Source organism: Danio rerio, chromosome 11, assembly GCF_049306965.1.
Source record: "Danio rerio strain Tuebingen ecotype United States chromosome 11, GRCz12tu, whole genome shotgun sequence".
In the NCBI taxonomy this organism is placed as follows: Eukaryota; Metazoa; Chordata; class Actinopteri; order Cypriniformes; family Danionidae; genus Danio; species Danio rerio.
The window spans coordinates 3,310,581-3,336,256 of NC_133186.1; the positions used below are offsets into that span (position 1 = coordinate 3,310,581).

The following is a 25,676-nucleotide window of genomic DNA, read 5'->3' on the forward strand; positions in this document are numbered from 1 at the left end:
TCTTCATATATTGTTGATTTTTCTAATATTTTAATATGTATAATAAAACAGTACAAATGGAAAATTGAAAAATGGTAACTAAATCATGCTGTCTCCGGGGTCTCTAGAAGTATTAAAAGTTGATAAATCAATTATGAGACATCTAAGGCCCTGAAAATGTATTAAAAGTCTTTATCGCGTTTTTACGAGGTCTTAAAATTTGTTCAAGCAGTGTTTGACTCCAAGAAAGCATAAATATATATTTTTTTCTCAATCTACGTGATTGGTTCTGGCAAATCTCCTTCGCCCGGGTTATTTCATGTAATTTGCGACAAACATGGGAAGGTGATGTGACACTCTCCACATGTAGCGAAACCATTGAGCAAAATGGACGTCAAAATGGGAAACTGTACGTTTGTGTACTCAACGGTTGGAGAAAGATGAGTTTAAACAGTGGCTAAAGCCTGTCACTGAAAGCAACCGTGTAATTTATTCTATCAAAGTTTGTTTCTTCCGAGCTTATCTGAGTTTTATTGCATGGTTGTGCTTCATTGGTTTATTTAACTACAACTGTTTATTATCAATAGCAATGCAGTAGCGCAATAGGTAGTGCTGTCGCCTTATAGCAAGAAGGTCGCTGGTTCGAACCTAAGCTCAGTTTCCGTTTCTGTGTGGAGTTTGCATGTTCTCCCTGCGGTTGCGTGGGTTTCCTCCGGGTGCTCCGGTTTTCCCCACAGTCCAAAGACATGCGGTACAGGTGAATTGGTTAGGCTAAATTGTCCTTAGTGTAGGAGTGTGTGTGACCGCTGGATTAATAAAGGGACTAAGCTGACAAGAAAGTGAATGAATGAATGAATGAATGTTTATTTACAACAGTTTATTAAGTTAAAGGTTTGAAACTGATTAGAATTTTAAGTGGTGATGATGTCTTGAAATATTATGAGAAGGTCTTTAATAAGTCTTACGGTATTGAAATTACCTTTAGGATTCCTGCATAAACCCTGTAAATGGCAATTTAAAAATATATATTAAAAGCTCCTCTAAATATTTGTAATATTTATATATTTAAAAAAAAATACTATTTTAATCAGAATTATTAGCCCCCCTGTTTATTTTTTCCCTAGTTTTCTGTTTAATGGAGAGCAGATTTATTCAGCACATTTCTAAACATAATAGTTTTAATAACTCATTTCTTATAGCGGATTTATTTTATCTTAAATAATTTAAATAATAAGTTAAATAACAAGTAAATAATATTAGACTATATATTTTTCAAGACACTTCTATATAGCCTAAAGTGACAGAGGCAAGTTATTGTATAACATTTTTTTTTTCTGTAGACTATCGAAAACAAATATAGCTTAAAGGGGGCTAATAATTATGAAAATATTAAAAACAGCTTTTATTCTAGCTGACATAAAACAAATAAGACTTTCTTTAGAAGAAAAAATATTATCAGACATACTGTGAAAATTTAATTGCTTTGTTAAACATCATTTTTGAAATATTTAAAAAAAGAAAAAAAATTCAAAGGGGGGCTAATAATTCTGATTGCAACTGTATATATTAGTTTTGCATTAAATTTAGCAATTTCTTTGCCTCAACATCATGCATTTAAAATAGGGTAATGCTCTGCAGTTCATTGATTATCCCTCACTTAATTTTCTCTGGTGTGTGCAGGTAATATCTTTTATCTGATGGAGTTCAGGGAAATCTTTTTAACTCTCCTGCGCAAGTATGACGAGCGATTGCAGCCTCGCTCGTTTCTCCGAGATCTGGTGGAGTCGGCTCATCTGTTCCTCAGGATGCTGGAAAGATTCTGCAAGGGCCGAAACAACCTGGTGGTGCAGGTGAGAGACAAAAGTGTTCAAATGCTCGTTATTTTCTTAAAGTACATATGAAATCAAAACTAGCCATACTGATTTTGTTAGCTCACATTGCTAGTAGTTTTTGATTAAAGTTGGAGCTAAACTATGCAGGACACCGGCCCTCCAGGACCGAGTTTGCCCACCCCTGCTCTAGGAACTCCGTCACAATATGAAAAAAAGAGTTCCAGCGTCTGGTTCATGCAGACTTTAATACTTTGTTACATTGGTGGTAGTTGAACTGCAAGAAATTAGTATGTGTACTTTTTTTATTTTACTTATAGAAGAAGAGAGTAAAGCGAAAGAAGCGTAGCCAGAAGAAACCTGAGATGGAAACCTCCGCTGAAGACCTGGAGCAGTCATGGCAGATCGTGTCTGAAGAGCTCAGAGCGTCAGGCTTTCAGGTGAGAGACAGAAAATCAGGAAAGATAATGTAAATAATAATGCACAAAACTCTTTTGGATGCAGTATGCTTAGTTACGTCAAAAAAAGTATTTAATTACTACATAACTAAATTAGAATATAGCATATTGTACAATTTTTAGTTACTTCAAAAAAGTAAGTAGTAATTACATAATTGAAATTAAATTTACTTTTCTAGTTTCTTTGAAAAGTAACTTAAAGGTGCTGTATGTCAATTTTTGACTCTTTTAAAGCATAAAAATACCATAATATTTTGCAGATGTTTCAGAAACATGCCAAATAAACATTCTTGTTATCTAAAAAACGATGATGAAGTCAGATATTCTGCTTTGAAAATGTGCAATACGTGTCAGAAAGTCTGTCTTTTGTTTTGGTTTTTTTAAACCACCCACTGCCACTTTAGCCAGTTATATTATAACACTCTGCGTTGCCTTTGTGGAAAACAGCGTATTTCATTCATTCAGTTAGTCAGGAAGGCTCTCACAGCATGCGCCTGTGACCGAAATGTGACTTTTGGTGGACAGTAGCAGACTCCAAAATGAGACGCAGATTCAGAGTGAATTACCTGCTGCTTCTTTCAGTAGTGCAGCAATAAATGTCATGTAAAATGTAATTTAAACTCGCATTGTTATGTTGGCTTGAGAAAGCCAACATACTGTTATACTACTCTGTCCTTGAAAACAAATGTATCTCCTCCTAGACCGTTCATGCCACAAGGCCCAAATGTGGTCAAAATGTGCCTTCTGCATTCAAGATTGTTGCTATATCTCCTCATGCCTATAAGACTTATTGTTTTCTTAATAAAAAATGTTAAATATTACATTTTGATAATTATATAAAATAGATTAAAAAAATTATACAAGCCCCAAATTTGGCCAAAAGCTGTATTTAGATGTGTTAGATTTTGTTGCTATATCTTTAAGGTTTATCAGACTTATAGTTTTCCAATAAGTATTTTTAAGCATTATTTTTCTCAAAATAAGGCAAGCCATTTTTGACTTAAACTCCATATTTTTACTGATATGGCAAGCCATTTTTGCATGTATCACTTTCACACTTATTAAGCATTGTATTTTCAAAAAAATACGGCAAGCCATTTTTACATAATGTTCATTCCCTTAGTCCCTTTATTAATCAGGGGTCGCCACAACGGAATGAACCGCCAACTTATCCAGCATTTGTTTTACACAGCGAATGCCCTTCCAGCTGCAACCCAACACCAGGAATACATAATGTTCAAGTCCAGTTTTTGACACTCATAAAGACTGTCATAGAAACATTGGGGTTGATTAAGATCACTCATATTGCCAAGAAGCTTTGATGTATCATCACTAACCTGTCAAATGTCCCCATAGCAATAAAACAGTATAAACTAGCCACCATTTAAAAATAGCAACATCTCTACATCAGAACATCGTAGGGACCTGGGCATTGGCTTGTTTGACTCATGCTAGCAAATGGGTCTTCCTGTGTACTATGCATGGTAACAATGATAATGAAAGCCAAGTGCTAATAACGATTAGCTACATGCTATGAATGATTATCTAAATGCAATAACATATGCTAGAAATGCCTATTAAGTATTAGCATTTGATCAAACATGTACACGAGCATTGCCATTTAGCAACTGCTTAGCAACCACCTAACAATGCCATAATTGTTTTAGCAACTGCCTAGCAACCACTTAGCAACCGCCACCGTGCTTCCTGCCAACTGCCATTCTTAGTCCTAGCACAGTCACGTTGGCTTTCTCAAGCCAACATCAAAGTTTATCAATAAACTTTAGGTTCTAGTTAAAATTGTTACAAAAGTTACAAACTAAACCATTTCAAATTCCTGAATGCTTTTAAAATCAGACCTTAAAAACACAAGTAAAATGATCAATTATAAAACAATAACTGACATCAACCATGTCAACATTATTGTAAAGTGGTACTAAAGTATTAAACCACAGTGAAAAACCTAAAAGAAAATGAGATGTTTTGAATGGTTCCTTATGTATGCACATGTCTATGTAATATACAGCTAGCTATGTTGTGTGTGTTTGTCTTGCAGTTGCCAGAGAGTCTGACAGAGGGCGCTGTGCCCTTTGATGCCGCGTCAGACACTCCAGTAAATGAGCAGAGGACTGAAGCTCTGGTCAGGATCCAGGACTGTCTGATGTCTCGCGCAGGACCTGAAGCTCTGAGTTTACTGCGTGCTGCACGGTAAGGAACTGACCACTGAAGCACCCATGAAGTATCTTTTCACATTTCACGATCATTGCACCAGTTTCTCTCTTAAAATAAATTGTGTATGTGCATATATGTGTTCTTCAATGTTGCCATTTGTCACTGAGTTACACCGTGAGTGTAATTGTCATCGGGTTGGGACTCAAATACGACTTTAAAAATTATAATCCTGATATGTACACATTAGTGTTGTCACAATACTGGAGTTTTTAACTTTTGATAGAATTCCTTGAAAAATATTCAGGGCCATAATTGTGCTACTAGTAGAACACAATCTGTTTTTTCACCTTATAAATATTGAAGGTTTATTGTTTTCTCTCTTTCGCTGATTCAGGGCGGTGTGGCCTGAAGGAGACACGTTTGGATCTGTTGAGGTTGAACCTGAGGAGGAACTGGAACTTCTCAAGCAGATACTTTTCACTAAGCTTCCTAGTAATATCACAATACTACACTTTATAATCATTCAGCAGGATTCCGATCTTTGAAATTGTGCACTATTTCTTATGATCAACAGTCTGAGAAATATTATTGGTACTGACTCCTTTAATTGTGTTTATTGTGCAACATTATTACAATACTAGGGCTGGGCGATACTGCAATAAAAATGATCATGAAACGTTTCATACCATTCGGTATCGATAATTATCTAATATTTTTTTAACAAATACAATTAGGAATATTGGGATTTTTTTTTTATTATTATTCTACCTCTTTATTTTAATTTACCAACATCACTAAGGCAAAAAGTCTTAATAGTCAAAAACAAAAATGTTTAAACAGCATATCTGATCTCTTTATAATAAACTAAACATAATTGTTAAAGAGACTTGATGGATAAAAAAAATGTTACAAATTGTGTGCAATGGTAATAGTAGATCAGCATCTGTAAGGTGTCAATAACAATGATACAGTAAACCTCAAACAACACAAATTATGATAATCAGATCTGAGCTTTCAAGTAATTGAGGCAGCCATCAATATTCAAATACATATTGCAACCTTACAAATTGTGCAGTTGAATGACTGTATTACCCCCTATGCTAAACGATCTGTCAGATGAAGAGCTTGAGGCTGGATGCACAAGAAAAGAAACCAAAAAGCCACTCTGGCGACATTTTTATATTTACATTTCCATCAAGCGTTTTCTCAAAGGATGACAAACAGGCAAGCTATTGCTGCAGCTCCGACGCAAGTTTGTGTAGAAAAGTAAAAAGTACTGCAGTGTTTGGGTGCGCCGTGATTGAGGTAATTCGTCTACAGTTATTACTGAAATGTGTATCAAATGTGTCTGTACAAACCAGAATGAATGGTTCTACTTGCATGAATCGTGGTGCGCTTGTGGCATTCCGAAAAGTTTAAATTTATTTAAACTTGGAGCGCCTGGAAAATGTGCACAAGGTGCATTGTAAATGACAAACTTCAGCCGCCTTTCCATTGCACATGACAAATGACAGACCGAAAGTCATTCATTTCCAATGGAGAGTAGTCCGGGAGCTGCGTGGAGTTTCGATCATATCTGTTTGTAGAACATTCGGATCTGATTTGAGCTGTGGATCCGTTAAAATATTTAACTTGTGCGACTAGACCATATGCGACTGTCCAAGCGGATGTGATGTATTCCAGTGTGGTAGATTCGTGCACGCGACATGAGAAATAGTAGATTTTTTGAATCAGAAAAAAAGTATATTAAAAAGCACTCTTATTCGTAAACGAGTAACAAAAAAATATTATTTTTTAATGTTGTCTCCACATTCACTCCAAAATTATTTGCGGTCTATACGTTTTTAGTATTCATTCATTCATTCATTCAACCACGGTGAACGGATGGGGAATAAAAGCCCTTGCTTTTGCTCTCCTTTATTTCGGACACCGCGAGAATCCAGCTTCTCTCCCATGGTGCACAACAAAACAGAAAATTCTGTGTGACTGCCACAAGGGGGCGTACTCCGACAGTCGTGTCCCAATGTCGTGTGCAATGGAAAGGTAACTGTACACACTAAGCTTATTGGCATTGCTTTCGAGGCGCGCACACAGCACCAACATTTTAATAATACTATAGCCTTTATACCAAGCTTTTTTTGACAATGGTGTTCGGTCAATAAATATTGCCCAGCGATAAAATACAATACAAAACAAAACTTTATTGTCAGACTTGCATCTGAATTTTTTATTGCATAACAGCATCATAAATGCAAATTACAAAGGGACAATAACTAATATACATACATAAACATTCAAATAAATCAATACATAGATTTCATTTTGATGAATTAGTTTGCTTTTTTTCCATTACAAACTACACTGCAATTTTACTAGGGCAGTGTGCTGACAGATTTTTTGTCATTGTGTTGTGTAGGAACTGTTCCTTTAGATTCTGCTGTGGAGGAAGAGGATGGAGATGAGCTGGTGGAAGAGGAAGAGCTGGAGTCTGTCGCGGTGTCTGAGACGGAGTTCAACTTCTTAGATTTCATCAAGAGGTTTGCGCATCCAAACATTGTGCGTCCGTACGTCATCCTGCTGCGCTCGTACTCTCAGAACTCTCCTCACACCAACCACTGCGTCACCCGCATGCTGCATCGGCTGGCTGTGGATCTGAAGATGGAGGCGTTGCTCTACCAGCTCTCTGTCTTCTCTCTGTTTAATAAGATTCTGGGAGATCCAGCAGCGGCTGCCTATCAGGTAACACACTGATGCTTTACACTGTTACTCGATTCTGATTGGTCAGTCGCAACATTCCAACATGTTATTTAGAGATAACAACTGCTAAATAACACAGGCTCATCTAGGATCTTCGAATCATCTTGACCGTCTGCGAATACTTTCACATCCATATACTTGCACTCACATTCATATGGATCTGTAAGATAGCTTACTATCTGTAACATAGGTTAGTATATGCTTCATTCAGACGATTTTGTTTCTGTCAGCTTTGCGTTTTTGACTATTTGGCGCCATCTTGTGTCTAAATAATGCGCAGGTTAGTGTATACTCCATCAGCTGTTTTAGTTTCTGTCAGCTTTGTGTTTCTGATTGTTTGGCGCATCTCTGTCTGAATAATGCTCAGGTTAGTGTATACTCCATCAGCTGTTTTCAATTCTGTCAGCTTTGTGTTTTTGGCTGTTTGGTGCCATCTTGTGTCTGAATAATGTGCAGGTTAGTGTATACTCCATCAGCTGTTTTAGTTTCTGTCAGCTTTGTGTTTTTGACTGTTTGGCGCCATCTTGTGTTTGAATAATGCACAGGTTAGTGTATACTCCATCGGCTGTTTTTGTTTCTGTCAGCTTTGTGTTTCTGACTGTTTGGCGCATCTTCTGTCTGAATAATGCTCAGGTTAGTGTATACTCCATCGGCTGTTTTAGTTTCTGTCAGCTTTGTGTTTTTGATTGTTTGGCGCATCTTCTGTCTGAATAATGCTCAGGTTAGTGTATACTCCATCAGCTATTTTCAATTTTGTCAGCTTTGCGTTTAATTAAAAGAATTAATGAACTATTATGGCTCAAAACAACAATGTTTTGTGGCAACAGTAATGGGCTTCAAGTCGCGCTGCCGATAAACCTGTCAGGTTTTATTCTGTGATTAAAAACCTCCTGGATGTACTTTATCCTGCTTATTACTTTAGCTCAGCTGTTAATGTATAACTTGACACATGCAGAAGTATTATATAATTTCTTCAGCTTTTAAGATTATTAGCCCTCCTGTGAATAATTTTTTTTCTTCGAATACTTCCAAAGTGATTTTGAGGATTTTTGAGCAAGGAACTGTTTCAGTATTTCCAGAGAAAAGGCCCTGGAGAAAGCCTTATTTCTTTTAGTCTGGTTGAAGTAAAAAAAAAAAATTTTATTTAAGAAGTGCTTTTGGTCAATATTAGCTTTTGATTTGCACTTTAAGCTGGATACTATATATTGCAAAATAGCTAGTAAAATTTTATGTACTGTCATCATAGCTCAGATAAAATAAATTAGTTATTAAAAGTATTATATAAAAAATGATTTGAAAGATCTCTTATTTTAATAAGAAATAAAATTTTACAGGAGGGTTAATAGTTTTGTCTTCGACTTTAGATAATTTTTTATATATAAATATAATAGCAATTAATAATTAATCAAATTACAGATAATTTAATTCCTTTTTTCATTTTTTTTTCCTTCTGCAGGAGCTTGTTAAATTTGCTAAATATGTCCTGAACCGCTTCTTTGTGTTCGCCGCAACAAACAACAAAGCATTTGTGGAGCTGCTGTTCTGGAAGAATGTGGGTGCTGTGAGAGAAATGACCGAGGGATACACTAAAGACGGGTAACTGCACGTGTGTTTTAATAAGAAATGCACTGTAGGGCTGGACGATCAATCAAAAATAATTTTCATGCACCAGTAAAGTCAGTTCTAGTAAATCTCCACCAGTTTTCAGATTTAGTTCACTGACAAGCTACGCACAATCACGTTCAAAATTTATAATGACTTTCAGATAATCGCTCTTTAATAACAACAGCTGTTTGCATCACTTCTCAATGAGCTACAGATCTGTGTAGTAAATGCATAGGGGATGTTACCACACATAATAGCATGTTTTACTCCAAACTCACTTCATAATTTCAGTCGAGTCAAATAAATCCTTCATTAAAATGATACTATAGTTGTGTATTTATTAATTATGCTAAATCAATGAAAGCAGATGAATCTTCAAAGTTTGGAGTTCAATGCTATGGGGATTTCCTGGGCTTCTTCGATGTGGGTGTTTTTAGTTTTCGCATAGAAGCGCCCTTCAGCATTTTGGAGATTTTTAACTACATCACTGACAAGATGTGCTTGACAAAAATCGCTTTACTCAATAGCATTTGGGAATCCGTGACTGTGAATTAATAACACTTTGATTGATTTTACGTAGTTTAAAAACAACAACAATACAGATTCGTTGTTTGACATTGGTAATCTTGCATAGTTCAAGTTAGAGTTGCCAAGTCTTTGTTTTGTTTTACTCCATAAATCAATACGTTATTGTCTTGTACAGACCTTTATGACTTTGTTACTTTTGACTAGAAAGCTGCAGCCTTCAAATTAAGTTCATATTATCAGAGACATTAATATTAAATGACCATTTTGATGGTCTTGTGGCTTTAATCAATGTAACCGACTTTGTTCAATTGGTAAATATACAACCTTCCACTATACAGCTAGTTATAGGGTGAATGGACATTAAAACAATGAAGACTTAAAGATTTTAAAGACTTAAAATAAATAAAATAGTCATGCTAAATTCAAGTAAACCAAACTTTACTGTACTAATGTGTTGAGGGTTTTTACGTATACTAATACCAAAAAAAGATTTAATATTGCCTAGCTCCACACTGAAGAGTTGCTTTAAAGCAGAAAATCAAGAAAACCAAGTAAATTATGAAAGTTACACTGATACTGTTTTGTTTGTTTGTTTGTTTGTTTAGTACTGTAAAGCTAGTTTTTAAAAGTACAGTCTATTCAACAGAATCAAGAAATTCAAACCAAGATATTACCACCAAACTAATAGTGATGGTAGATGTAGATTGACTGCATCGCTAGTTTGGACTTTTGTAATTAGATAAAAAAAAATTCAGCTATTTATGTGTGATTAATATGTTTGTTTATTTATGCCACATCAGGGAAGGCTCTAAGAAAAAATCCAAGTGGACTCCAGAGGAAGAAGCAGAGCTTCAGCGATTGTATGAAGAGCACAAGGACTCTGGAGGTGGTGTCACGCTCATTCCCAGTGTCTATCTTTTGGTCATTTGATTCTATCTCAATGATCTTTCTGTGTTGTTGTTGCTCAGTGCCTGATGTCGTCGAGACGTTGTTACCTTTGCTGAGCAGCAACCGCACCAGACGTGAAGTGGTGTCACACCTGGTGTCTATGGGTTTGGTGGACAGCGTGAAGGATTTGAAGAAAGAGAAGTATGATTCTGTTTAGAGCTGGATTTTATTATTATTATTATTTATTTTTCAAAACTTATGTTAAATTGATTCTTTCAAAATAGTATGGGTACCTTTACCAATACTTTAAAGGTTTCAAAGAATGAAAATCTGGATATACCTAGACATAACTAAATAATAAGAGCCCAATCTGATCAAAGCACAGACTCCACACAGAAGCATTGATATGCACACCCCAGATGGCATTTGAATGGCCACAAAGTTTTCCATTGAGATTATCGAAGCTTGTATTAAACATAATATGCAAGTGGGACTCTTATTTTGAAAACAGAGTGACTGGCCACAGATTTCTTGTGAAAATACAACATTTTTTCCCCTTATATTTAAGTTTATATAACACTTGTATTAGACACAGCCAAGTGGGTCTCTTATTTTGAAAACAGGCTGATTGGCCACAAAGTTTTCTAGTGAGATTACAACAATATTTTTCCATTATTTTAAAGTTCATCTAAGATTATTTTAAATATACTATGCAAGTGGGGCTCGTATTTTGAAAACACTGTGATTGGCCACAAAGTTTTCTAATGAAATCACAACAATATTTTTTCCCTTATTTTTAAGTTTATCTTAGCTTGTGTTAAACATATTTAATTAAAGCAGCCATGCATTTCCATGTAGTGTTCACTAATCATCAGAATGCAAAATGCAGGATATACGGATTAAAAATGTATTTAGTGCGGGTGAGGAGGATAGTGAGGATAGAATGTTTTATAAGTGTAATTTGTTAGTTTAAAGGAAGTTGCTGAAATTTTTCTTTTGGTTTGGTAATGTACCTCCAACTGGACTGAATATTGAGTAGGGGGCGGGACTTTCTTTTGTTAATTTCCTCAAAGCAAACTAAACGGTAAAAGGGGCGTGGTTACGAATATTTTAGAATATATTATTTAATTACTTGAAGTCACTAATTTTGAAATGATTTTATTTTTCATGCATTTGTTTAGGAAAGGGACTCGTATCGTCCTCTGGACTGAAGAACAGGAGCAAGAGCTTCAGGGGCTCTTTGAGGACTTTCAAGACTCCGATGGTTGGTGTATACATATAAGGTTTTATTTATGTAATGATAATTGGTTTATATTTGGTTAAAAACTATTTTAAAACACTTTTGTGCAAAAGTTCTCTCTCAAATCAAATGAAATCATGTCATAACTATAAGAGAAATAAAAAGAAGTGCCATCTTTTTATAGTAAAAAAAAATCTCGTTTTAGTAAATCTAATAAATCTCTCAAATTACCTCACTGAATAAACATTTTATCACATTTAATAATAAATTATATTTAATAATATAAGTAAATTTATTAATTATAAACAACTAATAATTTGAATTTAACAAAATACCTGAAACGATCATGACTTTTAGTGTTTTTTTTTTTTCTTAAAGTGACTTCTTTGATTTTAATGAAAGCTTTGAATGGAAATTTGTAAAGCCGGTGTGTGAAACAGTCCCATATATAATATATAAAATGCCCTGGAAAAAATGAACCATCTCCACTTTACCTTGCCTTGATTTCCTCTTTCTCTGTCTTGCTCAGATGTGCTTGGAAATATCCTGAAGCGGATCACAGCCAAGCGTTCAAGAGCACGAATCGTTGACAAGATCCTCAGCATGGGTTTAGTGTCTGACCGCAAAGAACTTTACAAGAAGAGACAGCGCGGCACTCACGGGAAGAGCACAGGAATGGTGCGTCCATCAACATCATATACATGTTTATTTGTTAGGAAAACTGACCGAACTGCAGTTTTGGTTTATCTGTTATTTCTCTCTATCCGCTTGTTAAGTGTGACGTCAAGCGGAGCGGCTTCCGGGTCCAAGCACTCTATTCAACTGAATGGGGAGACTCATGAAATGGTAATAATAAACGTTTACAAAGCGATTTAATACTTCCGAAAGTCACGATCGCAATATATATGTCAGTGCCTAATATCCGATGGCCAGAAAGTGATTCATTGTTTTATAAATTGTTAAAATTTTGGTATTTGTTATGCAGCAAGCAGGGATTGTTGTGTACACTATGACTTTATGTAAAATTAACTTTAATGTGTGATATAAATAAAAAGTGATCATAAACGAATGATCTCTCCACTCAAATGAATGGTGGCTTGGACCCGGAAACAGTATTACATACGTCACAAACACGTCACCAAGCGGATACTGTAAAGCCTATAATGCATAATTCTAGCCATGAGCTCTATGAGAAAGTCTTACCTCTGATTTAAACTCTGTGACGATGTCTGTGGGTGTCTTCATTCAAAATTAAAGTGCAGCTTTTCGCATGTAATGTCTTATTGCTCATTGCCATAAATTAAAATAAGGGCACATGACAGCTGAGCAGAACTCTGAAAAATAAACCGTGAAACTCTGACCAATATGAGGAGAGTTTACTCGCATATGACTTGTTTTAGCTCTTTTGGTCCGTTTAGAACAGAGGTAGGCAAACTACGGCCCGCGGGGCATATGCAGCCCGCTGAACACTTTCATCCAGCTCGTGAGGCTTTTTTTAAAATTCTGCTTCTGATTAATGGTTTGATTCAGAATTTACTAAATTAATGATGCAATTACAAGTGAACGCCATGTGATGGCAGTATTGCACACGGTACAGTTAGCACAACCGTAGAATTTGAACATTTAATCTCGGATATTAAAATGCACTCGACTGGCTGATCACACTGAATGCACTTCATGCGTTAAGAGGCGCCACTTTTGAATGGTTTGCTAACGGCCGTGAGGGTTTTGCGCGCTGCTTATGCGCCTTGTGCACCTCGCGTTTTAACCGCATGCTGCGCCTCACGTTTTTGCCGTAGCACACTGCAGACTTTCACACCCTTGCGAAGAGAGGGAACCAGGCTCGTTGTTCACACTAACACTCTCATCATAACATGACTTGGAATCACAAAATCTAAGATTCTTCTTTCGTTTTGTCTCATAGTTTTATGATTGATATGAGCATATTAATACAAGCTCAAATTCTATAATAATTGCTGGTTAAATGTGTTCATTTTTGTCATAGAATATATTTTCCATGCACACATCCACTTTAAAAAGTTATTTTATCAAAGATTTGTGGTTTCATCAAGTTTTATGAGGATTGATCTGTATATTCTAAAAGCGGTGCAAAATAGATTATTGTAAATTTGACTGAATAATAAACTTTAAGAACTATTTTTAATGTATTAATATGGGATTTTTTTTTCTATCAGACAATATCTTTTCTATTCTCAACTGTTAAAATTATTACATTGTTATTATATTTTGTAAGGGATTATTTATTGTTTTATGATGATTGATAAGTAAATATAAATAACAGTGCAAATTAATTTGACTTGTAAATTTGACTTAATAATGTTTAAAAAAATCTGTTTTGTGTTAATGTGACATGTTTCTGTCCGATATTACATGTTCCATGCATACCGCCACTATAATTAAGTTATGTTTTGAAGAGTTTGACATGTGACCCTTCACTTGGTTTGCAAAACTTGATGTGGCCCTCGGGTCTAAAAAGTTTGCCCACCACTGGTTTAGAAACTTTGCCGTGTGAAAGCGAACCGCAACAAAAACAAAGTGCAACATTGTAACAATATTAATCCCTGTTTCGGAACAAAACCGGTGTGAAAGCACCCTAAAGGCTGATTTATACTTCTGCGTCAAACATCGGCGTATGCTACGGCGCTGACGCATAGCCCTTCGCCGTGGCCATCGTCGTCACTGACGTGGACCTCTCAAAAAATGTAACTACACGTCGCAACGACGCGTAGCGTAAGCTCTGTGATTGGTCGGCTTGGTAGCGCTGACGAGTCTGGGCGGGACCGAGAGCCGCGCGAATGGCGCGAGCGATTGTTTACAAGTGTGGAGTCCCGTGAAGGAGCTCCTGATGGAAAGTTTTGTTTTGTGTTTACCTCATAGTTAAAGTTGTTGCACGTCCGCCGGTTCCTGCCTCAAAATGAGCGAGTTTGAGCCACTTGTACATCCAGGAAGTGTTCAGGAAAAGCAAAAAAGCAGAGAAGAAACTCGACACAGAGGAACATTTACACCTCACTGCCAACTAGCGTTTCGGAAGTGTTAATGCAGACCGACAGAGACGGTGCGCAGAAGTATAAATGCACAGCCACGCGCGTTGCCTGCGCCGTGGGTTACGCCGGTCACTTGACGCAGAAGTATAAATCAGGCTTAAGAGTGTCTGGTGCACTTGAAGAGGAAAGAGGGTTTCCTACAGGTGGTTTGTCAAGCCCACTAACCTGAATGAGGAACACTCAGAATTGCACTGTTTGTTTTTCTGAGACACATGGAGTGTTGCATTTTTAAAGGAGCATACAAATCGTTTATATTGATTTCAGACAGAGGAGCAGTTCTTTGATATGACTGGAGAGATGCAGGAGAAGGATATCGAGGATGAAGAAGATGATGACGAGGATGATGACGATAAATCTGATCAAGATGAAGATGAACAACACTATGAGAAGCAGCAGACTGTCAGATCAGCCAAAAAGCACCAAAAGAGCACAAGCAGAGACATTTCTTCTGAGAAGATCCACAGCCTGAGAAAGATGGTTCAGGCTTTACAGCTAGAAGGTTCTGAATTGGACTTGATTTTGATTCTTTTCTGAATAACGGCTGAGATTGTGACTGGTGTGTGTGTGTGTGTGTGAGCAGGTCTGTCCGGGCCTGTCCTGTGGCTGCAGAATTCACTGAACAGAACCGCAGATGACCGCGAGGAGGACGGTGAGTATTAAAAGCGATAAAGTGATTTATAATGAGAGTTGGGGTGGCATGGTGGCGCAGTGGGTAGCGATGTCACCTCACAGCAAGAAGGCCGCTGGTTCGAGCCTCGGCTGGATTTCCTCTGGGTGCTCCAGTTATTAAGTCCAAACACATGCGCTATAGGTGAATTGGGTAAGCTAAAATTGTAGGTCAAGATTTCACATTCACATTTGTGTGTTTCCAGCTGAAAGAAAAGTCTATAATGAAAAACAACCTATAGAACCAATATTATATCAAGTAAATTTAATAAATAACTTGAATGTTGAATAATTAAAATTATAAGAACTATTTTTAATTAACATATTAATAATCACATTAGTTCTTCACCTTTTATCTTTGATATTAAACAGTCAAGCAAGTACAACTAAAATTAAACAATAAAAAAAATAGTGAGCATTTTTTTTTTGATTAACATTAATAATTCAGTATAAAGTTATACATGTAATTTACTAAAGACATAACTGATTGTGTTTGTGAATGAAGATGTTATGTAATAATTGTGTGCACTTAACTGCCTCGAATACAGGGATGATGATATTTGACAGTGTTGCTATAGATCACCATTGCTTTTGGTAAATAACTGACTTTTCGGTGTTGTAAATAAACAATCAGAATGGAGCTTTTTAGAGAGCAGTGTAATGTAATATGTCGTCTGTTTCTGCAGGTGTTTCTCATCCTGTGGCACTGGTTCCTCTGACAGAGGAGAACGAGGACGCCATGGAGAACAGGTGTTTCCAGAAACTTCTCCGTGCGGTTGGCATCCGTGCACCCTCAGAAGGACAGGTTGGTTTAGGGTATTTTTAGCCTCTCACAATCAAATATTACTTAAGGTTTCAGAAACTGCCCTGTTTTTTATGGTTTTAGTTTATATTTTAGTTTATAGGTTTAGTTTATATTTACATTTGACATTTATTCATTGAGCAAACGTTTTTATTCAAACGACTTACAGGTGAGGATAAAAGAAGCACTTCTAATCATCAGAGAGTAACAGTATAAAAATGCTATGACAAGTTCAAGTTACTAAGTATACAAGTCTAAGTTTTATTTATTTATATTTGTTTTTGTTTTCTGTATATTTTATTTATTTATTTATTTATTTATTTGTTTATTTGAAAGAGGAGAGTGCCCAATAGGACTTAAGACTTTAAGGCTCGATTGCAGCAGAGCTCACAATAAAAGAAAATTTAAATATAAAAAAAAGTTTAAAAAAATAAAATATAAAAAAATATATTTAATAATTAAATGAAGTAGAAAATAAAGATATTAGAACAATAAAATAAGAAATAAAAAGATTAAATAAAACTGAAAAAATATAATATTAAATATTACATTTAGTCATTTAGCAGATGCAATTTATACAACTATTAGAGCAACAATGAATAAGTGCTATTGGCAAGTTTCAGGTATGTAAAGAAAGTGTAAGAAGCAAAACATTAGTAATTTTTTATTTTTATTTATTTATTTTTATTTTTTATAAATATTAAAGAAAATATTAAAGAATTAAATAAAATAGAAACAAAATAGAAAAATAAAATAATACTAAAAAAATAGATTTAATAAAATGTTTAAAAAATGAAATAAAATTGAAAAAAAATCTAATAAAACAAAATATAAAATAAAAAATGGAAACATAAATATGAAATAAAATATTTAAGAATGAAAAAAATAGAAAAAATAACTTAGAAAAATAAAATAGGAAATAAAAATATTAATTAAAATAGAAATAATATATTTAATAAAATATTTTAAAAATGAAAATAAAAAGTTAATGTTAAAGAATTTAAATGTTTTCAAATTTAAACAAAATAGAAATTAAATAGAAAAAATATGTTTAATAAAATATTTTAAAAATAAAATTTTAAAGTGTAATAATTTTTTTTATTAAATATTAAAGAATTAAATAAAATATTTAAAAAATAAAACAAAATAGAAAAAAATCTGTAGAAAAATTTTATTAATTAGAAAAAATATATTTAATAAAATGGAAAAAAATTATTAGAATAGAAATTTTTTTTAAATTAAAATCAAGTATACAAATTGAAAAAAAAAATCAAATATGCTATAAAAATTCTTAGTTTTAAGCATCGAAGTAGACACCAGTTCATGTCTATCTATACAGCTAAAATTGTACATAAATCATCTAATATGACATTGATTTTACAATCTAATCACTGTTACTAAAAATGACTTTCTGTATCGTTCCCTTTAACACTGGCTGAATTAATCTTGAGCTGAAAGAGCTCACAAAAGCTTGAACTATATCAAAAAAGGATGGCAATGGAAATGCATCATATATCGTGTGCTATCCCATCTATAGTGATGAACAAACACTCCACAACAGAACCTGCCTTGTTTAAAAGCTTGTGTTGGTGGTTTATTCTCATGTGCCCTTATCAGGAGACCTTCTGGAGGATTTCTTCCAGTCTGAGTGTGAATCAGCTGAGGACATTAGCAGCGTCTCTAGAGCCGCTGGAGGAGACTGGAGCTGAAGGAGACTCTGAGGAGAAGGACAGCAGATCTGTGGAGGATGATGAGAATGAAAATGATGATCAAGAGATGAGAGCTCAAGCACTGAGAGCTTTGCTATTGTCCCGCCAGAGGAAACATACCTCTGCTAAACCAAAAGGTGAGCATGCTGCATCTAGGCATGGGATGATAACCGGTTTCAAGGTACACCACGGTCCATCCATCTGTTTTTAGATCTATCTTTGTTTCAATCTATTAATATCCAAAGTCATTAGACCATCAGAATCTTCCACCAGGCCATGTCTAGCTTCTACTGACCATGTGCTTTAACTAAATGACTGTAATTAAATATCACAACTGAAGCTGTTGAACTACATTTCTCTGTCTTTCTCTCTAAGACTCTCCATCACAGGAGGACATTTCTGATAGTGTGGAGTCGAGGTTAGTGGCGCTGTTGACGGGGTTATTTAGTGCCTTCTTAATATTAAAGTTTAATTTCATAATGTGGTTTTGGTGGTTTGTGTTCCAGTGAGCAGAAAATCTCCAAGAAAAGAAGCAGAGTTTTAGATGATGATGAAGACAAAGATGATGAGGATCAGAAAGGTAATGAACAAATCATCAACATCTCGAAATGGCATCTAGTTTTTTCAGGACATTTCTGGTCAATTGCAATGATCTATCCATCCATTCATCTGTTTTTAGATCTATCTATCTGTTTCCATCATCTGTCCATCCATCATCCATCAATTTGTAGATCCATCTATCAATCCATCCATCCATCTATTTTTAGATCTCTCTTTGTTTCTCTCCATCCATCTATATTAAAGGGCCATGAAACCCCCTCGTTTCAGCAGGGTGTTTTCACACCTCCACTTTGGAAAAAGTCAGAAAAGTGGGGGTGTCCAGCTCTGTTTAGGGGGGAGTGTCGGAGGAACTAAAGTGGGAGGGTGTGGGAGTGTCTATTTGGGCACGCGCGAGTTTCAGTCAAAATACACACACAGGAGAAAGAGATGGTGTTTTACCTACACGGACATCTGTAGTCGAATTATTTGCCAAATTATTAAATGGTGGACTTTAACTGCAGTTTGGCTCTTTCATTCAGGGAATTCATTCATGCCCCTCGCGACAAACGCGATATTTGATTCGAGGATCTGCTCTAAGCGTGTATTTTTCATGCAATGTTTGATACCGCACGGCGAATGACAGAAAAAAAACTCTGCATTTCCCGGAAACTTAGACGCACACGGCAGGTAACGTCAGAAAGCCGCGTGTGTTATTCCGGTCACAAAATGCGGTGCTAACATGTTTGCCCTCAGTGCAATAGTTAACTTAATTCGAAACGAACAAACTGAATAAACAAAGAGCACTGGTCGCTCACTTACCAAATCTGTAGAGACAGGACAATCACCAGCAACTAGAGCCGCGTCTGAAGAGAAGACTACATCCGGAATCCAGATCTCAGCGTTTGCAGATGAGAACAGCTCTCAGGTAAACAATAATCCCCCTTAGACACGTAAGTTATTGTTGTCGCGCGTCGCGTACTGTTAATCCACACGTGAGTCTGAGCTCTCACAGAGAGAAAATGAAAACGAAACTTAACTGCAGCAAAATTTAAAAGCAACACTTCACGCTTGTTTTGCCAACACTACGTGGCGTCTCTGTGGTGTAAAGACGGTGACACTAATGAATATTAATGAAGTTGCACAATAGAGCGCGCTGATTGGTTTGAACCAAGGCTTACTCATGCATTAATGCATCACACTGTAAGACGTAATAAGGCACACTCTGGCACAGACGCCCAGTCTGCACGCTGGAATACACGCTATTATGTCATGACCGTGACGCAGCTTCAAAAATTCGTTTCAAACAGGAAGTACGAATTTGCTTGAAATAACGCAAAAACAACCAATTTACACTTTTTAGTGAAATATAGGTGTCCTAATAGTGTTTTTAGCAGTGTGGGACACATATACGACTGTCAATAGCTCAAAAAATGTGTTTTGGTGTTTCGTGACCCTTTAAGATCTATTTTTGATTCCAGTCATCTCTCCATTTTTAGATTTCACCATTTGTTTCTATCAATCCATCATTTTTAGATGTATATTTGTTTATATTCATCCATCTATCCATCTATTTTTAGATCTATCTATCTTTGTTTCTATCCATCCATCCATCCATTTTTAGATCTCTATTTGTCATGATTACCAGCGATCGCTAACCACCAGAGGTCGCTGGTAAACATTCACACTCCTTGAACTACATATCTGCCATGTTTTGGACTACAACACCCAGTCAGGCAATCGATGGTCAATTCAGGTGCAAACGGATATATGTAGACAATCTAGAATCGTAGACGAATAACAGGCAAAAGGTCAAAAGGCAGGTGGCAGACAAGGACAAAAGGATAAGCTAGGCTAATAATCAAAAACATGGCAAAGGCAGACAAAGGAAAACGCGTTGTATTGTCACTGATACAGCTAACAAGACTCAGCAACGTGTGTGGAAAAGAGGGGTTTAAATAGTCCAAATAATCATTGTGTGAGTGGCTTCAGCTGTGAGAGTGCAATCAGTGTGGATCTGGAACCGGTTGTGTGTGTGGCATGACTGGGTGTTGTAGTCCATAACATGGCTGATATGTAGTTTAATGAGTGTGAATGTTTACCAGTGACATCTAGTGGTTGTTCACTGGTGAACATGACACTAATTCATCCATTTTTAGATCTGTCTTTATTTTTATCCTTCCATCCTCCATTTTAGATCTATCTTTGTTTCTATCCATCCATCTATTTTTAGATCTATGTTAGTTTCTTTCCTGCCATCCATCCTTTTTTAGATCGATCTTTGTTTCCATTCATTCATCCATCCATCTATTTTTAGATATATCTTTATTTCCGTCCATCCATTAATCCATTTTTAGATCTATCTTTATTTCTATCCATCCATCTATTTTTAGATATATCTTTGTTTCTATCCATCCATCTATTTTTAGATCTATCTGTTTCTATCATCTATGCATCCATCAGTTTTTAGATATATCTTTGTTTCTATCATCTATCCATTTTTAGATCTATCTTTGTTTCTTTTCAGCCATTAATTCATTTTTAGATCTATCTATCTTTGTTTCAATCCATCTATTAATATCCAAGGTCATCAGACCATCAGAATCTTCTACCGGCCCATTCCTAGCTTCTACTGACCATGTGCTTTAACTAAATGACTGTCATTAAATATCACAAATGAAGCCGTTGAACTACATTTCTCTGTCTTTCTCTCTAAGACTCTCCATCACAGGAGGACATTTCTGATAGTGTGGAGTCGAGGTTAGTGGCGATGTTGACGGGGTTATTAAGTGGCTTCTTAATATTGAAGTTGAATATCTTATATGTAATGTGATTTTGATGGTTTGTTTTTTCAGTGAGCAGAAAATCTCCAAGAAAAGAAGCAGAGTTTTAGATGATGATGATGAAGAAGATGATGATCAGAAAGGTAATGAACTTAAATTTTCAGCAAGCAACACTGGACATTTCTCATTCAGAGGAATGATCCATCCATCCATGCAGTGAATTATAGTATGTACGTGTTTCCATTTATTTTTCTCCTGATTGTACTTCAGATGTGGATCCTTCATCCAGGAGCATGACTTCAGAGCGGGACAGTCCTGCTGCCCCAGCCAAGCGCAGGTATACCAGAGTGTTAAGTGATGAGGAGGAAGAAGATAACTAGATGATTTAAAGCAACACAACACAATCACAAATGACGTTCCACCTTCTCTTTCTATTTCTTTACGTGTGACTTTTTCCTGAGTGTCTGTAGTTACTCTGAAAACTTTGATATTTTAATGTTTTGAGACGTTTTGTTCATTCATTTTCAATCTCATTTAACATTTCTTTGTTTGTTTGCTTTGTTATTTTGGGAGTTTGATGCACCGGAGCCTCACTTTAAAAATGTTAGCGTGCAAAACCAAAATCACCCTTCATCACAATTAAATACTGTTAAATTCCCTCATTCCCGCAGCTCAATCTTTGTTTTTCTGAGAAATAAAAATAAACTGAATTATCTAAATAAATGTCGGCCTGCTTAATGTGTTCATGCAGGAGATGGCATGTTCACTGATGAGGGCTTCAGATGAATGCGTCTCTGCTTGGTTATGTGACCCCAAATAGATTTGTGTACCTTTGTGCAGTAAATAAATAAAGTATTTGTTTTTAGTGAATGAATTTTAAAGGTGCTTTAAAATGTTTTAGACTTCTCTAAAGTAGTGGTTGCCAACCTTTTTTGCCCGAAACCCCCTTTTCCCCCAGACAATATTGTAAGGCCCCCCTCAACATTTAAAGATTTTATCGCTCATATAAGTTTGCAGTAATGATGACTAAAAATGTCTTTTTCAAACAATCAATATGTTTATTTCTATTTCTAGATATGTTTATGCACAAATAATAGCCTCATGTAAAATATAAAAGCAAAATAATATAAAAGCAAAGCATCAACTTTAAATTGACCCTATTTGAAATTCAATAACAAGAATATCAGCATTCACACTGGTGTATAAGGGAAAAATATAGCCAATTACAATTTAATACTTGCATGTTATTTGTTATGCTTTTATTAACACGAAGTCGCGCACAAAACTGATTCCTCACGTTTTCTGACACTGTTTCGATGCAGCGTTTGACCGTATGATACCGTTGACAGTGATACCATGACCAGTTGTTTTGATTTATCCTCTCCAAATAATTCCTTGACAATCTCTGTTGAGCATTGCAAAATCAAAGTTTGTGCAATTGTATGCGCTTTCTTGGCTTTGGCGATCTTTTTCAGCAGCTGTGTATGATATTTTTAAACGTTTCTTGTCAGTAGCTGTGATGTCCCTCATCTCACTTTGGGTGCGTGTCAGTTCTGCTCGGTAATATAACATTAATATAAAAATCGTAATAAAGGCATAAAGGGTATTTTTTGCTGAAGTTTATACTAAAATCTGCTTTATATTGTGCAACGTATATTTGTAAAGTCTTTGTGCGTAGTATATATTGTGAAAAGGGGAAAAACAATAAATCGTTGTATGAATGCTAAAATGTTTAAATAACTTTTGGTTAAAAACGTGTGAAGGTCATGTGACCATTAGGAAGAACGCAGCATCTCATTTCTCACAGGAAGCGTTCTCTGTTCTCATGGTCTCCCGAGTTCGTTCTTCCGAAGTAACATTGCAAGACAAGTCTTCACAAGAACGCAATGTTCTTGGAATTGAGAAACAGAGTCTGTCTTTTTCTGTGGAGGACGAATTACAAGATTGTCTTTTTTTTTTTTTTTTTTTGGTCAGCCAGGGGATTAAATGAACTAAGGCAGCATGATCCTTCTTCTAATTGTCCATTGCGAAAAGTTTTAAAAATATGCCGCAACTCCTCAAAGAGCTCTTCGCGGGGGGTTGTCGCAGACGAAAGTAAAGAGTGTTGGGGAGTCGCTGGTGAAAGTGAACAGCGGACGGGGGCAGGGGCGCAGTTGAGGAGGGGGATCGGTAAAATGAGGTTCCGGCGTGTCTAGGCACAAATTAATCCCTGGTTGTCTCAAAAAAAAAAAAAAAACGTCAAGAATTGTCGTTTCAGCTCATTATAAATTAGATTGAACAAGCACTATGTTTTGAGTTATTGAACTAGTTGTTAAATAGGTAAAGAACGAACTTTTAAGTTTTATCATTTCAAGACAAAACCTCTCTAAGTACACACAAAGAATATTTATAGAAAAGTGGCGTCAATTTTATTCCAATTTTCATGTTTTGTTTTCTAAACTCTGCACGGCTCCACAAAGCAAGCCAGACCTGTAACAATAAATTAAATTTAAGTTGATTAAATAGGACACCTCTAAAACGAAGGAGCCCAGAGTCTCAGCTCCAATTGAAAAAACAACAACAACAACAAAGACGATTGACCAAAGAAATAACGTAGTCAAATTTATTTGACATTTATCTTTAAACGAGATATACTGAACTCTGCAACTAGCTAAGTTTGAATCCCTCTTACCTGCACATAAATTAAAACAAATTAAACAGCATTCACTTACCTCCCCCCTCATCACATGTGTGTCCGTACATTGAGCTTAATGGTATTCGACACTCAGCGTTAAATTCCACAATATCACTGAGCAAATACAACACAAGCTTTCCACAAATAAACAAAACAAGCCAGGAGAGAGGAGACTTTCCAAACGATTTTCCATTCCGGTTTAAATGGACTTCACCAACACGCCACACCGGCACCTGATTTACCGCACCTGTGCGCTCATGATGAAACCTTTCGGAAAGACGGCAGATAGAGGAGAGAAAAGAACCACAACAAAAAAGACAAATACAACAACACAAAGAAAAACTCACTACTTCAAGTAAAATAACTTTTCCTTTGTTTATTGTCTTAATTAATAAAAGAAAAATACATAACAGTTCAAGTGACTTTACAATTTTCAACACGTTTTTGCTCTATTGTATCAACAATATTTTCATTTTCTCCGGACATCTGACTTTCTTAGCCCATCGACAGCGTATATAAAGGCTGTGAGCTTGAGTTTGAACGGCTCCAGGCTCGTCACGGGTTATGAGATAACCGTTGTTCAGCTCATGTGAGGAGTTTTCCTCTTTAACCTCAGGGGTGTTTCACTTTTTTTAGTACTACGGTTGCATTTGTAACTAGTGTTTTACTACATAGGAAGCACACACTTCTTTGCAACTCTATGAAGCATCTGTATAATGCTTTGAGAGGTTGCTTGATGTGTAATATTGTATGTGGCTATTGGTTTTTGCTTAAAACCTTGTAATTATACAGTAGAAGGTAAAATTATTCGCCCTCCTGTGAAATTCAAGTCGAATACATACACAAGTCGAAAAACAAATTGACTCAAGGGGGCTAATAGTATTTATGCAGTTTTTACATTTTATATTATTATTATTATTTTGTTCATTCATTTTCCCTCAGCTTAGTCTCTATTTCAGAGTTTGCCACAGTGGAATGAACCGCCAACTATTCCAGCATTTTTTTTTTTTTACACAGCGGATACCCTTTTAGCTGCAACCTAGTACTTGGAAACACCCATACACACTCATTCACACACACATTCATACCCTACGACCAATTTAGTTCACCTATAGCGCATGTGTTTGGACTGTACGGGGAAACCCACACCAATATGGGGAGAGCATGCAAACTCCACACAGAAATGCCAACTGACCTAGCTATATTTCCTTATATTATTAGTCTTAAGCAGTATCCCCCGTTCATTGTACTCAATAATTTGAATTGAGTGCAGAGATTTTTTGGGAAAGACGCCACTGACCGTACCACAAATACCAGCAGGAGAATGCTAAGAATGAAGACGAGAAATAGATGAAGGTGAAGGAGAACAGTGATGAAAGAGCATCATTGAGCGGTCTGTGCGTCTTCTTCATCTTGTGACTCTCCATCTCTGCAGCTCTGGGTCATATTAACAGATATCAGCCAGCAAATATGACTCTCAGACATGAACATCTCCCTCATCGATGAATGGACTCTTATTCTTGCAGAATCCATATATGATCACAAGATGAAGACGTGTAGAGGACGGGGCTTACGAACATTTGCAGATCCGTCATCATGACAGTGTTCTTGTATAGTTACGGTGTAAAAGTGAGAGGGAAAAAGGAGAATCTAAATTAAATGAAGCTATATCTAGCATTGGGTATATACAGTGGGGGAAATATGTATTGAACATGTCAGCATTTTTCAAAAAATTGATTTTTCAAGTCAACATCATGAAAGCATGGATCTATCCTGCCTTGTATCAACGGTTAGGCTGGTGGTGGTGTAATGGTGTGGGGAATGTTTTCTTGGCACGCTTTGGGCTCATTAGTACCAATTGAGCATCATGTTAACGCTACAGCCTACCTGAGTATTGTTGCTGACCATGTCCATCCCTTTATGAACACAGTGTACCCATCTTCTGATGGCTACTACCAGCAGGAGAACGCACCATGTCATAAAG

At 36.0% G+C, this 25,676-nt stretch overlaps 1 protein-coding gene and 1 long non-coding RNA gene across 3 annotated transcripts in view; both read left to right on the forward strand.

Annotated features, from left to right (window-relative positions):
• The window catches only part of timeless (timeless circadian clock), a 39,749-nt gene extending 17,868 nt beyond the window's left edge, over positions 1–21,881 (forward strand). The window contains 19 exon segments of one of the 2 annotated variants that reach the window (NM_001278600.1): positions 1,660–1,829; positions 2,129–2,248; positions 4,323–4,474; positions 4,833–4,930; positions 6,855–7,177; positions 8,652–8,791; positions 10,129–10,214; positions 10,297–10,417; positions 11,398–11,480; positions 11,986–12,134; positions 14,786–15,020; positions 15,102–15,170; positions 15,874–15,992; positions 17,607–17,835; positions 18,074–18,116; positions 18,205–18,278; positions 20,953–20,995; positions 21,091–21,161; positions 21,289–21,881. In NM_001278600.1, the coding sequence (NP_001265529.1) occupies positions 1,660–1,829; positions 2,129–2,248; positions 4,323–4,474; positions 4,833–4,930; positions 6,855–7,177; positions 8,652–8,791; positions 10,129–10,214; positions 10,297–10,417; positions 11,398–11,480; positions 11,986–12,134; positions 14,786–15,020; positions 15,102–15,170; positions 15,874–15,992; positions 17,607–17,835; positions 18,074–18,116; positions 18,205–18,278; positions 20,953–20,995; positions 21,091–21,161; positions 21,289–21,398 (2,435 nt within the window). In that variant the 3' untranslated portion in view covers positions 21,399–21,881. 2 annotated transcript variants of the gene reach the window in all.
• A 934-nt stretch (positions 21,882–22,815) lies between these two features.
• Positions 22,816–25,676, forward strand: part of LOC141376510 (uncharacterized) — a 151,091-nt gene continuing 148,230 nt past the window's right edge. Inside the window, exon 1 of the long non-coding RNA XR_012386945.1 lies at positions 22,816–25,406. This is a non-coding gene — a long non-coding RNA (uncharacterized lncRNA). The remainder of the gene's footprint in view (positions 25,407–25,676) is intronic.